General features: G+C 33.9%; 1 protein-coding gene across 1 annotated transcript in view; it reads left to right on the top strand.

The window, feature by feature from the left end:
- Nucleotides 1-6,484: 6,484 nt before the first annotated feature.
- Nucleotides 6,485-16,855, top strand: part of LOC145294141 (muscle-specific protein 300 kDa-like) — a 127,303-nt gene continuing 116,932 nt past the window's right edge. The window contains exons 1-3 of the mRNA XM_080141246.1: nt 6,485-6,667; nt 11,738-11,894; nt 16,507-16,659. Of these exons, the coding sequence (XP_079997372.1) occupies nt 6,555-6,667; nt 11,738-11,894; nt 16,507-16,659 (423 nt within the window). The 5' untranslated portion in view covers nt 6,485-6,554. The remainder of the gene's footprint in view (nt 6,668-11,737; nt 11,895-16,506; nt 16,660-16,855) is intronic.

Genomic DNA, 16,855 nt, shown 5'->3' with positions numbered 1-16,855 from the left:
GATCTCAACTGTGAAGGGGTGGGATTTTGCTGCTTGTCGGGTTTTCAGGGGTATTTACGTAGAGGGGGTGCAAGTGCTTACAGTTCGTCAGAACATTTACCGTTTAAAGTACTTGTAGAACAGGCAGAATGACAGTTCAGGACCTATTAGGTTGGCGATTTTTTGTACCTTGTCTAGGAGCGAGAGACTAGTAGCAGATGCACCATCCCAAATATGACAACAATACTCCATACATGGGCGAATGGTAGCCTTATAGATGTACAGGATACTTTCGGGCGTTAGTAGCTTTCTAGCACGGTAGAGAGAACCTACCTTCTTCGCAGCGGTCCTGGCAATGCTCTCAATGTAATTGTTCCAACTCATGTTTCCTGTGAACGTTAGGCCAATGAGTTTAAAAGATGTGCTTTCAGATAAAGAGTCTTTGGCTATTGCTATTGGTGGTAGAGAAGGTTTCTTGTAGTTATTGAAGGAAACAAGTTTAGTCTTGGCAGCATTGAATGTGACCACCCATTTATGTCCCCATTCCACTACAGATTGGAGGTCATCCTCTAGTGTTTCTGCCATTTCTTTAGATATGTGTTCATTTGTTTTCCTGTTGTGTCTGTTTTAGAGCATGGTGTCATCAGCGTATATACCCATCTCACAGACAATTTTGTCAGTGAGGTCATTTATGAATATCAGGAATAATAGAGGTCCAAGGATAGACCCCTGGGGCACTCCCACATTTATATCATATTGTTTAGATGTACGACCATCGAGGACTACCTGGATTTTTCTCTTATCTAAGAAAGATTTAATTATGTTAAGTATTCTTCCAGTGATACCGTATGATCTGATTTTCCTGAGAAGACCTTTGTGCCATACCCTGTCAAAAGCCTTAAATCTATCTAGAGCTACTGCTCTACCCTCCCCTGCTTTGTCAAGTGAATGGTATATATGCTCGGAGATTACAGTTAGTCTGCTGTGGAACGGGCTTGCCTAAATCCATATTGCTGGTCGGTCAGAAGTTTAGCATCCGTAAGGTGATGGACTAGAGCTTGGTTAATTATGGACTCAAATATTTTGGCAAAAAGCGAGAGGAGGCTAATGGGGCAGTAATTTACTGGGTCAGTTCTTTCGCCAGAATTCTTGAATACTGGTACCACAGAAGCAGTTTTCCAGCAGGCAGGAAAGCAAGATTCATTAAGGCATTTGTTGTAAAGTTTGGAGAGGATTGGAGCTACTTCGGCAGAGCACTTTTTTAATAGCACAGCCGGGATGAGATCAGGTCCACATGCTTTTAAAATGTCAAGATTTTTTATGATAGCATGCAGCTGAGAAGGGGTGATTTTCAGATCATCTAGTGTGGCATCTGTCCGCAAAGGAAAGTCCGGGAAAGGGTGGTTAGCAGGGTTCAGTGTGGAGTTTGAGGCAAACCTACTGGCAAGCATGTTAGCCTTCTCGGTTGCTGAGCAAACAAGCTCATGATTGTTAGATAGTGGGGGAATTGTTGATTGCCCATTATTTACTAGACTGTTGTAGATTTTCCAGAAGTCATGGGTTCCTAATTTCTGTGCTTCAATGCGTTTTTTGGTGGTTTCAGTAAATTCTCTCTTAGCTGTCGCTATTTCTTTCTTAACGTTACTTCTAGCTTCTATATACTTCTGTTTGTTTGAACTGGACTTATGTCGGTTAAATCTGCTGTATGCATGCTGCCTTTGAGCAATGGCAGTTGCGCAAGTAGAAGTAAACCATTGGGGAGAGTGGGGCTTGCTATAAGATTTCCGCATGGGAACATGTGCTTCAATTGCTGTTTTGAACCATTCAGTGGTCTTGTTTGCGCTCTGTTCAGCAGGAAGAGAAAAATATTTCTCCATGGAGCATCTCTGATAAGATCTCTGATGGCTTCCCAGTCAGCCTTTTTATAATATCTCGTTGTTTTGAGCAATGGCTCTTCCATTTTGGCCCTAGAGTTTAGGGCGATTTCAACTATTATCACTACATGATCAGCGTTCCCAAGTGGGCTGTGAGCGTTCATAACACAATCATCAGGAACTGTGGTCAGAAACCGATCTAAGAGTGATCTGTGCTGTCCTTGCTGGTCAGGGAAACGGGTTGGAAACGTAACCATCTGTGATAGGGAATGAGTTATAGAGAAGCTATGTGTTGTGCTACCAGCTGTGTCTGTGTAAAGAGAAAATTAAAACTAGTTGTTGTGATGGACATTGAAGTCTCCAAATACATGAACTTGTGCGCTAGTGTCGAGGGAAAGTGCTGTATCTATGCTGTCAGAGACTTTGTTTATTAAAGTACAGTCCTGGGTCGAGGGAGAGCGGTAGAGAAAATAAAAGTAACTCATATTATGTTGCATATTAAGTCTAAAGCACATAAAGGCTTTATCGTCCGATTCTAGTTTTCTTTCTCTTGTCAAGGGGAGAGTGTTTCGAATATAGACTCCAAGCCCATTCATATGTCTGTCAGTCCTTACAGCAAAGTCCGGGCATGTTAAAGTAGTTAGAGGGGATGGAGGAGTGTAGGTTAGTCTCACTTAATGCTAAGATATCCAGAGTATTTGTTAAGCGAAGGAGTTTTCCAATAAAAGACATGGGAACAAAACTTTTTTTCATATAGATTTAAAAGTTGAAAAACTTCCAAGACATATATATATGTGTCTATGTAGTCATCCACATACAGTACTGTTTCGTTGTATCACAACTCATCAGTGAAGCAAGACTAGCACCCTTCCCTAGCCGAGGATTAAACCTACAACCATTGCATTGATAATCGTCAGTTCTACCCATTGGCCCATAGGAGCGGCACTCGCAAATGACATCAACAAATGTCTATTTTAAATAAACATTCACTCACCTCTTTTAAAATGCTCAATCTGCTTGTTTATTTACAAACAAACAGCGAGCCTCGCTTTACAGCCATTCAAGTAGTGGGTGACATACATTTACGACAGTGCTCTACCTAAAGAGAGGGGCTTGGAAGTTTTTCAACTTTTAAATGTTTGCGTAAGCTTGAAACACAAGTGTCTGTAGATATAAAATAATAAATATTATTTAATGATAATTATCAAGTCATTTTAAGAATACTTAAGGATGGGCACTTTCTGTGGAAATAGAATTAAGGCAGTCAACTAGCATCTAAGCAATGTTCACGACTTCTGCTCGTGTGAACACTCTAGATTGTCCTTGTATTTACCTGAATTTTTTTTTTTTTTCCCATGACAATTGTTTTGTGGCCCTGAAGTAGAGGCTCAGCAAATGGAGCACAAGTTGGCTTCGTGGCTGGATTCAAATCTCATGACCGGCAGAAATTGCTACCCTACACTAGTGTTTGTAGGTATAAATTAATAATTATTATATATAATATATTTAGTAAAATTGGTAATTATTAAAAACCTGAAGAGAGTGCTCAATACTATTGCAGAGCAAATGTGTTTTATTTTTTTATGATCCGTTAACATTTATTGTTTTAGGCTCAAATCAAGTTATTAAGTTAGATCCATGTCCAAGGAACCTATATCTAAAATTTCAAGTGTTTAGACCCAAATTTGTCGGAGGAGTTTGGTAGAGTTCTCAACGGTCAAATCGTTGAACTTTGACCCCTTAACAGACCAATTTCTGGCCGAAAACTGATCACAAAGATTTTCCCAAATCTCAGTACCCTGTATATCAAATTTCGAGTCTGTAGACTTAAAATTGAGAAAGCTATTGCGTAGGGAAATGTAGACAGACAGACAGACAAACACACAGACACGTTCACTTATATATATATATATATATATATATATATATATATATATAATGGACTCTCCTGTCGATTTCGACATATGAGGTTCTGTCAAAACAACAAAGTTGCTCGGAAATCTACACAGATGATTTGTTTATAGTGGTGACGGCTTTGTGTAGAACCAACCACACTTTTTGGTATTACTGCTAACCTCCGTCCATGTAGATAATTGCCAGAGTATACAGTAGAGCGCAGGTGTTTACATCAGTTTCCTTCTCCTAGATGCATGTCTTAATGCAGACTTGGGGTGCATTTCGCCCAGTGAATTAATGTGCCTCCAGATACCAACCTGGAAATTTCTATGACTCGGTGCGGTACATACAGTGCCTAGACTTCCCAAATGGTTACCCATCTCGTACTGGTCAGGCTCATTGTTGCTTAACTTTGATGATCTGGCGAGAACTGATGTGTCAACGTGATTGTGCCATATATATATATATATGAGAGAGAGAGAGAGAGATGAGTTTATAGTGGTGTTTAAATAAAGGTTCAAAGGTAAAAATTATTAAAAATGTGTGAGTTTACACACGTTTCAAAACTTTATTAAATGAATCAAAATAGAATAAAAATACATAGAATTACCTTTTATACGTTCAACCACAAACAAAACTTATTTGAGGTCATGTTATTAAATGAATCAAAATAGAATAAAAATACATAGAATTACCTTTTATACGTTCAACCACAAACAAAACTTATTTGGGGTCATGTTTTGAGGAAATGAACGAAATGTCAGTTTAGATTTCACTTCGATTTCTGCATGTTAGTATGGACAGTGAAGTAGGTAACAGGGAGGGAATTCCAAAGTCTAGCAGTCCAAGGAAATCTATTAGAGTAGAATGTTTCCAGCATCTAGGGACCTTGACAATGAAGGGGTGGGATTTTGTTGCTAAACAGGTTTATTGGGAATATGCATGTCAAGGGGGCTACAAGTGTGATGATTTCATCAGAGAACATTCCATTAAAATACTTGTAAAACAGGCACAGAGATGCAACATTGCAACGATAGGACAGGGGTTGGAGATTGGTTGACAGTGTGGGGCCTATTAGATTGTACACTTTTTTTTTTTTTTGATGCTGTCCGAGAACGATAGGTTAGTGACTGGTTGCAAAATAACGTTTCACTCTGAGCTTTTCCAGGTGCATCTTGTTGAATGCGAAAATCTTTGTCAAACTTGAAATCTATATAAAATTTCAAACTGAAACTAATTTTATCTATGGTAGATTGTTCGCATTCTGTCAGCCAAATATATGACAAAAATTCCGAAATGCAAAAAACAAGATGAGATTTTTTTGATTTCTGAATAAATATCACCATTTGACCCCAAAACATTTTTCAAAGCAGCCAGAAACATCGACTACTATAGTGAAAACTGCGAAAATTAAGCTTTTTTTTATATTGACATGAGCTATGTTTATATCTGTTAGATAGCTTGTGTCGCAAGATATTTGTTCACATTACATTCAAATGTTTGTATGTTGGCACAATGTTATTGATAGTTGGCTGTATCCACGTGTTTAACAAAGTCTGAATAGAATGCTGCATATGTAAATAGAGATGAGAAATCCTACATAGCAAGTAGAGTGTCGGTGTGCACATTGTTGCAAGTGTCTTTATATCACAGGAAGATAGACAATGTTGTCTGAATCAGGTTCTGCATGGAAAAGAGCGAGAGAGTCTGTGATGTGTTTTGTTGAGGCCAATGATGGAAGTAAGACAGTGAATTTGCTTCTGCGATGATTTTCATAATGCTCAATAGTACCGCCACTGATAGATTTCAAAGGTAAGATAACTTGTGCTTGAAAACGCCCTCTGGTGAGAGTCTGTAATTGTGTTGATAAAGACAGGTAATGCTACAAATCTCTAGAACTATAATTTGCCAAGTTTCGTCTGAAGAAGACTATGCTTATCTCGACCAAGTAATAAATTTAATTGCAGCACATTTTCGCTAAAACGTGGACATTTTAATTGTATTTGCTGCAAAATAAATTATTTGTTGATTCAGCTTGCCTTATGCTTTTTAAAAATTTTTGTTCAGTTTTGTTATTTGTTTTAAATGTCGAACAAGAAAAATTCACTGACTTTTCTAATGTAAATCCCTATTTACCTGTTGCCACACAAGGATAGATTATGACCATTTTCCGGAGAGTATCTTTGTTTGCTTGTGTCGTGGTGACATTTCTGGAATTGCTGTTGCGTCCTGAGTACACCAACTAGCTCACCAGGTCTAAACGTGATAAAACTGGACGGACAAGGTGCATATTAAAAACGAAGAGACCGAGATATTATTAATTAACAAGTCTTAGGTGACACGTTCATTAGTTTATTACCTTTGACCTTTAGACACAGTTTGTCCCCCCCTCCCCTGGACTTTATATAAACATGTCAAACACCAGTTGGATAAAAACTTGATTTATGACAAGCTCTGAAGTCATCATGTTTATAAATGCACATGTTAAAATACACTCGTCTCCATTAGAGTACAAGGAAAGTTGGGTATAAATCCCCCAAATGTGAGGAGTTGGGGCTCCGTATTATGCCACAAGAGTGAGTACAAGTTGTTCTACATGAATATGTCAGCTTTAGCACTAGAGTTCCATCGAACACTTTGAAACTCTCAAAAACAAGTTTACGAGTATTTTTACTACTTGCGTTTTTTGTGCACGTCTTCTGTTCTTGAGCAACTAATTTATTGTTGAGACATTTTTAATTATTGTAGGACATATTGGCCACTGTTTCTGAAGATGAGGAAAAAAGAAAAGCCACCATTAATAAAATGGAGAAAATCGCCCCAGTGCTGTCTCAAGAAAAACAGGAAGAACTGAAGAATAGCCGTAAAAAGTCTACCAAATTATGGAATTCGACCATCCAGAAAATGAAAGAAACACAGTAAGTTTTTGACAATTTTTTTTTTGTGAACATATGAAATGCCTCCCTCCATCTAATCACTAAGTTATTGTTATATATATATATATATATATATATATATATATATATATATATATATATATATAAAAGATAACTCATTCTACACACACACACACACGCACACACACACACACACACACACACACATATATATGTATATATATAACTCATTCCACACACACACACACACACATATATATGTATATATATAAGATAACTCATTCTACACACACACACACATATATATGTATATATATAAGATAACTCATTCCACACACACACACACACATACACACACACACACACACATATATATGTATATAATTTGCTATAGACCAGCTATTATGTGTTGCACAAAAAAATGTCTTATTACTAGAAATGAAAAATGATTTCCTGGATTCAAAAGTGCATAAATAAAATAACAATGTGGTTAATCATTCCTGAATTCCACTTTGGATCTCAGAGAAAATATCAATGAACACAAGATGCTCGAAAAACAAATGACACAAAAAAATCGATTACCATCAATTAAGCATTTTTGGATGGTCAAATGCTTTTTCTAAACGTTTTAGGTTGCATTTCATTTTGGACGTAATATTTACCAATATTTTTGTTTGGAAAAAGAAAAATCTTTTGGTTAGTATAGCGCTAGAAAAGAATTCAATAAATACTTAATTGAACATTTGACAAAATATGATTATTAGATTTTATATAAACCTTTACTTTGTTATCATATGATTTAAAAATAATTTCAACTGCCAAATTTAAAAAAAGTATTTAGGAATATCAAAAAGTTTCAGTAGATCTCCTGCTAGTTGGGCATACATGCAGCAAGCTCTTGGCGCTCTCTAGAATAATGGGGTGGGGGGTGTTTAAGGGAGCAAATCTATTAACTTTGGTTCCTGATTTGATATGTCATTTTTATATACAGAATATATACATGAAGAAGTTTTGTATAGCAAGACCAATCACTCTCATCTCCATGTTGAGATGATCAGTACATTTTGCAGTTCTCCATCGTCGCTCTTACATGTCCAGGGTTTGTTGCTGATTATGTTATTGACAAGATTGTAAAAGTGTTTACACAAGTCGCATCTCATTCAAACACATTATTTGGAGAATCATCATCATCACCACCACCATCATCAGTTTAACGTCTGTTTTACATGCTGGCATGTGTTGGACAACTTTTAGAAATTGACTTTCAAACCAACCTATCTCTTTCATTATCCCTATTTCTCGCAAATTTTTATCACTTCTCCCCAGATTTTTTTTTTTTTTGCCTTTTGCTGCTAACTGACCTTGCTAACTCAACTGTTCTACATCTACTAACCCAAGTCCTCTTATCCTTTCCTTCAATGAGATAAAACCAATGAAGTATCCTATTCTGTACAATCTGTCTGCATAAGAGTCAAGTAAATCCTAAGATGAAGTATTGTTGCCACGCTGCATTGATATGCCTGATAGATTCTTCCCTTGGTTGACGGCGGTGGTAACACTTTGCTGGTTTGTAATGATAAAAGTACTTCAAACTGACTCCATTCACTTTTAAGGTCTTTTCTAGATGTTATTTTCTGTTGATGACAACAAGGTTGGTCCTTATTTTGTAATGTTCCTTCTGCCTCTTGCAATCATATCAACACCAGTTTCCTCCTGTATTCCAATATTTCTGGACAACCTCAATTGTTTCGCGATTCAAATATACTTATATACATCTCATCCGTCTCTGATGTCTTGCACTCTTTGCATACAAACTGGTTATCATGTTTCAACCGACTGCATTTCTAATGATTACAAGTACAACGAAACAATGAGTTGATCTTTTTCCGCAAAAACTTGCTTTCTAGAGTCTTCTCAACACTTTATTTTAAGCTTACATGGAGAATTGGAACCACTACTAAATATTGTGCCAATCCTTCAGCTTGTTTCATCAATTACATTCTTTAGTAAAAAAAAATACAGTTTTTACATTGAAAATATTATCATCTATGCAAATTGACTGCCAGCCAGAGCCATCTAGTTTTAGCCAATCTGCAAAGGGGAGATAACCCAATTGACTGTTAATGCCATCTCAATTAATATTTGGAAAAAGTTACTTGTTCAACATTTTTTTTTTTGTAATCTGGAAATTCGTTGTTTAATTGATGAGGATCCCAAAAATATATTTTTTGTCAAATTTGATACAAAAAAAAGTTAACTGGAAAAGGAAATGTTTGCCAAATGTCGTTATTATTTGATGAAATATATTTGGATTTATATATTAGTGGTCTGGCAAAGCCACAGGGGAGACAACCAAAGCTGTAAAACTGAAGCTGGCCTGCCAGGACACTATATATACAAATGTAGGCAAATTTGGGCATATTTTATTGATTTGAAAATAGAGGTTCTTTTTTACTAATTGCCATAAAATTTTGACCATAGAATCTATATAATACTAAAAGTCTATGGATCTTGTATGTTTGCAATCAGATTTCCGGTTTTCAACATCCGGTTGCGCATGCGTAAATAGCAACGTCTTCAATCCGTTATTCCAATTCCGGAATTTTTATATCGCTTTTAATACAAACAATTTAATTTAATTTGATCAAATAGTTATTTATATATACAAATAATACATAGATTCATAGATAATTATAATATATATTATAAAATCTATTTATCTATGAATCTATTAATAATATGAAATATTACCCTATACAATTTATGGAAAGAAAACACCTCTCACTTTCCCTCTAATAGATTTCAACACTCCTACTCCCTCTGTTTTCGTTACGTACGCGAGAAATAGTTACGTGTATGTGTGAGAGAGAGAAAAAGAGAGTGATGTAAAACTGGATAGAGTTATCCCCCTTAACTAATGCAGACCTTTTTACTAGAGGGCGTTATTACAAAAAAATTTCTTTTTCTTCTTCCCATGTTTTTTAAAGTCGTCTGCTTACATTTCCAAACGGAAAGCTGAATCGGTAAATGCACACATTTCTATTACATTAAATAGTGTTTTCCTTTACACAATGGGTACTGAATGTTTGCTTAAATTAAATGAAAAAAGTTACATTTTATTTTCATTTTCTATTTAAAAAGCCATTATTAACATGTGGAGAGTGTTTTTTTTATTATTCTGTACATTCAACTAACAATTTCATTTAAAAGATGATATATCAAAATTTGAATTTAACTATAATAAGGATTATGATACCTGTTCAGTGCATATTTACCGATAAGTATGACCAACCACTTATAATTCAGTAACTGTAATTTAAAAAAAAATAACAATTATAATACACAGAACGACTCATAGAAATCTATCTATATTCTTTTTTCATTTTAATATACTTTCATAGAAATGCTTCTGTTATGTAAAAAAAAACTATTTTCTTTATGCCACAAGTGTCACGCTCATACATGAATTCCATAGCTAATATAACGTACTGACCCAACGGGTCACGGGTGGTCTAGTAGTATTATAATCTTCAATAGGCTTGCTAATTTTCATGTTGTTTCGTCTCATAGAACTAAAGATATGAACATTTCCATATTCAATTTGGCTATATATATATATATATATATATATATATATATATATATATATATTCACCACCTATTTTGGCAATTGTATAAGTTCCAACTCTCAGCGATCATTGATCAGAATTTAACAAATGAAGGCTCATTGGAAAGCTAATGACCTGAATCATGTAGTGGGCTATGTGATATTTGCCATTAAGGTCGCACATTAACGGGATCATCCATCATCCAGAGCCTATTTTTGGCACTTTTTTACAGCCATAAACTGTTTCAATCAGTCTTTTGTTTTCGTAGTTTTGCATATGAATTACAAAATATCTGATATTTACCTAAAACCTCTGTCCTTGATGGAGGGGAAACTAAAACTTGCTGCTATGGTTTCAAATGATCTGAAATAACAACAAGGGGTAGACTTGATTCCAAATGTTTCTCATATGTTCTATCTCCCCTCTTTGATTTTCATACACGGAGTATATTTCAGTGTATAAGGATTATTTGTTACTAGAGATATTCATAATCATACCCTATTTTCAAAAGAGGGGAGATATAACATATGATAAATATTTGGAATCAAGTCTCCTCTTGCTTTTATTTCAGATCATTTGAAACTATAGCAGCAAGCTGAGCTATGATACCCCGTCAAATTTTATGTACAATTTTATTGCTTTTGAATGTAAGATGTACTGTTTTTTTTTATGTTTAATAGTGTGTGTGTGTGTGTGTGTGTGTGTGTGTGTGTGTGTGTGTGTGTGTGTGTAGAAATCGATATGTAAAGAGAATATTCAAATAAGCTTAAATTTAGGTGGCAATTTTACAAAATCTAAAGACACCATGGAAATTTTCCTTCAATTCTCAGATTAATTGGGTCATTTATCAGTTAGGCCCATAAAAGTGACATCTATAATATAAATCTCACCTGTCTGTTTAAATGTATGTATGTATTAATTCCTTCACCCTCAACTGAGCACTTTTCTACAGCGAGGAGAGGGGTCGCTTTTTTCGCCAATATTTTCGAAATCATCACCTCTTCGATTGTCTAGCCTTAATTTAAATCTACATCACTTTTGGTTTAGCGATCGGTGCAAAAGCAAAGACGTCAGTTTTTATTTGGGGGGGGGGGTCACATTCTTTTCCTCCTTCGCAATACGGGTTCGAGCCTGCCTGCTTACTATAACTTTTTTTTTCTCAACTCACACCTCCAAACATCCGGGCAACGCCGGGCACCCAGTCTAGTATATTAGAAAGTATAAAAATGAAATAACTTTTTGAAAATAAATTTTCTTCGTTTCATAAATAAGGAGTTAAATTCAGCAAAGAATATCCCATAAAAAAATGTATTAAAAAAAAACAAAAACAGGTTTAATCATTTAAATAATAATTTTTTTTAAGATTTCAAATAATAAAAAAAATTCAATTCGTTTTGATTTATCAAAATTATTTACCATTTCTTACATTCTGGAAAAGAAAGAATCTTATTTGAGTCTCCATTTTTTTTTTTTTTTTTTCCAGAAAAGATCTCGATAAGACTGTTGCTCTGTGGCAAGAATACGATCAGGAATATGGAATCTTATCTCAGTGGTTAAAAACTGCAGAAACTAAATTGAGAGAAAGTTCTTCCTTAAAACCTGACTTGTCTGCCAAAGCGAAACATTTAGAATTCCTTAAGGTAAGAGAATGCTGAATAATCTAACCAGAGTTCAATGGCCAACTCAACGGGACCGGGTTTTTTTTTTTGTTTCGTTCAAGTAGCTTCATATATTATAATTCTCTATTTTTAAAAAAAAATCTTATTTATTTTTTATTCATATTTTCCCTCATTTGAAATTGCTAACTTTTAGATATAACTAACCGTCCATATCTGCTGCTGCTCGAAAGTCTTTAATATTGTTTTTAGTAACATGATTTTATTTGATCAAATTGAATTCAAAATGAAAATAATAATGGTGCTGCTACACATGTACGTGCCTTGAGAAATAACTTAGACATTTTCTAGAATCCAAACCATCTGATGAATTTGCTTGAAACTAGAATACGGGTTCTTGAAATAAGATTTAATATTACGTATTGATTTTAATCATCCTAAACAGACGTAAAAGTAGAAGAAAAATGGTTCGAGGAATTGATTGAACTCATCCTGGAACGGCTGCTCTTGTAGTTTAGTATATGACAGCAATTTACATTTCTTTGTGTTCATTGTAAGAATTTGTTTTCAGAGATTTTATTGGGTTTATATTTGTCTAATCAAGGTATCTGTTCCAATCTTAGATTTCTTACAATTCCCTTAATTTTGAAACCAGATTTTGAATGTCCTCCAGTCATGGAGAGCAGAAGTAAACATTTTTTATAAATTTGAAAAAAAAAAATTTTTTTTACATGAAATTCTATTGAGAAATCAGTCAAAAGCAACTTGTGACCTATTTGCGTTAAAAATGATTGGATTATTTGAATTATTGTTCTCATCTTGAATGTGTTATGCTCACTACGTTTTAGCCGATGTAACCTCCAACTTGAAGTATATATTGTACTATAACAATAACGCTGAAGGCGAGAACAGTAATTTAAATAATAAAGATTTATCAAGTCTCATCTCAAAAATTCATAAACATAAAAAAATTATAGTTTTCTATTCCAGTTTTTAGAAACTTGTTTTATTTCCAATAACTGCAGGTTTGTAGAACTATCTTTCTGCTGACTATTTTCCTCCTATAGCCTTGATGTTTCAAGACTAAGTTCAGATAGATTCAAGATGGCTGCCATTCTTTACTTGATGTGAAGATTCGATGTCGTTTGTTTAACAATCGAAAAATCAAAAATTAAACAAATTTACAACTAAAAACTGTCATTTGTTGGCCAATCTGTATACGTTTAATTTACTGAAACTGTTCTAAAGTTCTTTATTTCAAAATAATTTTCACTATACCAAATTATTCTATCTTACGTGGTCGACATATTGTTTTTAGAAGTTGTGACATAAAATCAAAAACATTTCCATGACTGAAAAGTTATGCGGCTTAATAAAAGATTAAATTTTCTTGCCTTTGGTAAGAGTTATTTGTTGTAAAGTTTTTATCACTTTTTTTCCCATTAACTGAACAATCACCAAAAACTGTTTTTTCAAACTTTAAGTGCGACTGACAGACAAAGCCTCTTATACAGCTGCATGGATACATCTAATATTTAATACACAGTGAACAAAACTGGTTCTGCAAGTTTTTTTAGGTTTTTTTTTTTTTGTAAATATCCTGACAGTTTTCTTTTCTTTTTTTCTTTTGAAAACCAGTTTGAAGTAATTGAATAGCATCACTGATTTTTTTTTTTTAATTACTAAACCTTTGTTGATTATGTTAATGCCGATAGTTTCATTTTATCTGTGATAATCTAATATATACAGTAAAAAGACGTTTCAATTATACCAGTCATCATAGGAGCAACTGGGCTTATGAAAAAGAACTTTAAAAAGTACATAGCAAGCATACCCGGTGAACCAAGTGCAAGTGAAATACAAACGATTGCACTGAAAGGGACGGCTAGAATCCTGAAAAGATCTCTTGGTTGGACTCACTAAAATAGGGGTAAATGTCAGACATCTGGTTGGATGTTCCATCCCCTAGAAGAAAAAGTTTAAGAAAAATGAAAAAAAAAAAAAAGATTGCTTGTATGTCGCTGCATCACAGTTTAGCGGTTGGTCTGAGAGCCAAGCTAATTGCAGATTTGGAATCTGCATCTCCTCACCAATTTTTTTTTTTATGTCGGATATTCTTAACTCCTTTTAAAAACTGATTATTCAAAATGAAAACTATGCAAAAATAACATTCGCAACAAATTTTCCGCCATCTTTAGTTTTCTTGTTCCAGCTTAATATCTAAATATTAAAATAATAACGTGTGTGTTATTTTGTGTATCATGCTTACATCTTTTTTCTTCCGAATGACTGTCGTTTAATTGTTACGATCTTCCGTTTCTTGTAATAAATAACTTTACCAAGAATTCTTCATAAGTTTTGGTTTCTGTTTCAATTATAGCTGAAAGAACTCAAGTTATATATATATATATAACTTTGACCCCTTAACAGCCAAATTTCTGGCCGAAAACTGATCACAAAGATTTTCCCAAATCTCAGTACCCTGTATATCAAATTTCGAGTCTGTAGACTTAAAATTGAGAAAGTTATTGCGTAGGGAAATTAGACTGACAGACAAACACACAGACACGTTCACATATATATATATATATATATATATATATATATATATATATATATATATATATATATATAAGTTTTGGTTTCTGTTTCAATTATAGCTGAAAGAGCTCAAGTTATATATATATATATATATATATATTTCTTCAGAAGTTTTAGTTTCGGTTTCGATTAAAGCCTATGCATCCAAGTCATATGGCTATATATCTTTTTTTAATCACACCTTTATAATATATAAGAATGAATAGAAAATTGACTCTATAATACTATATACGAAATTTACATAAATTAAAGTGTCATATTTAAGCGTATTTTAATACTGGACTATGCTGGGCGTCCCTTCTAGCTTAGATAAATACATTGCACCCCCCCCTCCTCCACGGACCTGAATCCGATGGACTACTTCAGTGCGTCATATGTTGAGAACATCACCAACACGTCCTTCCACAACACCAAAGCCCGTCTGATCATCGCCATCCACCGAGCTCCTTTCGTTTCTTGCGATATATTATTTGTGTGTCATTAATTAGAAGAGCATAGTTATGATTTTGTAAATGTCGATAAATTGAGCTGGGATTTAGAGGATGCATGGTGAGACGGCACGGTAGGTAGTTGTCATAAAACCTATGTAACTAGTAGCTTTAATATTATTATGGGAGTTAGACTCTCTCAAAGGGCATTTAAACTTATTGATAACATTGTTTTTCCTACTGTTTGGAGAGGCGTTGTTTATATATATATATATATATATTAAAAAAAATTACTATCTAACTCATGTACTGAGTAAATGCTGAAAATCTATGTATAATACATCTTATATATATAGTAATAAAAAATAAGCTGAAAAATGATAAATTTTGAATGGTAACGCAAACCTATCTGGATAAAAACAGCTCTACCCAGTTAAGAGGAGTAAATAATAGATTTCCTCTTTTTTCTTCTTTCTAAGAGGTTTCTCTCTTAGTCCTCTTTCTGTGACCCTTATTGACTTGATAATGTAATAAAGTTCCTATGTAGTTTTACTTGTTATCTTAACTTATATTTGGCTTACAATTGAGGAATCATTTCTATTTAAAATCCATTTAGTGTTATGCATGTAAAATTGGAAATAGCATGCTTCATATGTGTCAGCATTACCTTAACGAACCAAAGCAAAACAAAATGGCGACCAAATTTTATCTGATATCGTGTTTATCTAAAAACTAAGCATAATTTTCTCAATTTTACATGCATAATAATAAATGGACGTTAGATGGAGACGATCTTTCATTTAGTAACCAAATTAACATGAAACCATTTGTGGCCTGCACAGAATTTTTTCACATTTTTCTCTAACCTTTAAAGTTTCCCATAAGTTGATAGTCGTTGGCCCCAGCTAGTTGGTAAGGAGGGTATCTGTTGATGCATTTAAACTGTTTGATAGTACCGCCCTGATTGTCTGTGATAAACCCCTTTTTATAGAAAACATGTGGGATTCATTAAGTTTTAACCCAGAAAAAAAATCATTAATCTACAGACGTAGTAGTAAACATGACTTGTTATCTGTATTATATCTGTCTGTTTCACTTTTTCTGCTGAAATCTTGTATGGATCTTTGGTATGATAAGGTGCATCGAACCAAGTATTATGGTATCCGTTTGATACACGGATTAGTTAGGATTAGTATTTACGGTTCACTTTTTCTTGGAAACTACTGAGTCAATCTGGGTAAAATTTTGTATGACCTTTGTTATGATAAGGTGCAACGAACAAAGTATTATAGTGTCTGTTTAATATTTGTTTATTTGATGCAAAAGTGAGCACAAATTTAACCATATTCAGCCATCAATTTAGTAGTTATAACTTTTTTTTAATAGACTAAAACCTATAGTTTTTCTTATTTCGTTTCCTTTATTACTTCTTGGAGACATTCTTTATACAAAATATGATTTTCTTTTTTTTAAGAATTTAAAGGAATATTTGTGTTCAAGTCATTGCTTTTTAAGTATACGCTTTAAACGTATTTTGGTCTTTTGTATTCATAAATGCATTTCTTCCGATCATCAAAATGTCGAATGTTAAATTTTTTTATTTTCAGACATTTCTTAAAGATTCTTTAAGTCAGGATGGAGGTTTCAATTCATTAAAAGACAAAGCTGAGAAGTTGTCGAAAATAACAGGAGACTCTCGTACGGCGTCGTATGCTGCACAAGTGTGTGAACGATATGCTACTCACATAAAGACAATCAAGGTTAGTATCTGCACGCGTGTATATTAAGTTGAGAAAAAAGTTTGTGCACAGTGTTAAAATTATAATTGTTTTTAGACCAAAATTTATTCAGAGACAAATATTCTTAAAAATCGAAACCATTCCTGGCCACAATTTTCTTCCAATAATCTACAAGTTTTTCGGATTTGATAAAAGTATCAATCGTTCGATCTTGATA

This window comes from Euprymna scolopes, chromosome 15 (genome assembly GCF_053919585.1).
Source record: "Euprymna scolopes isolate OS-2025 chromosome 15, ASM5391958v1, whole genome shotgun sequence".
In the NCBI taxonomy this organism is placed as follows: Eukaryota; Metazoa; Mollusca; class Cephalopoda; order Sepiida; family Sepiolidae; genus Euprymna; species Euprymna scolopes.
The sequence above is the reverse complement of the archived record's forward strand: the minus strand, read 5'-3'. Positions and strand labels throughout refer to the sequence as shown.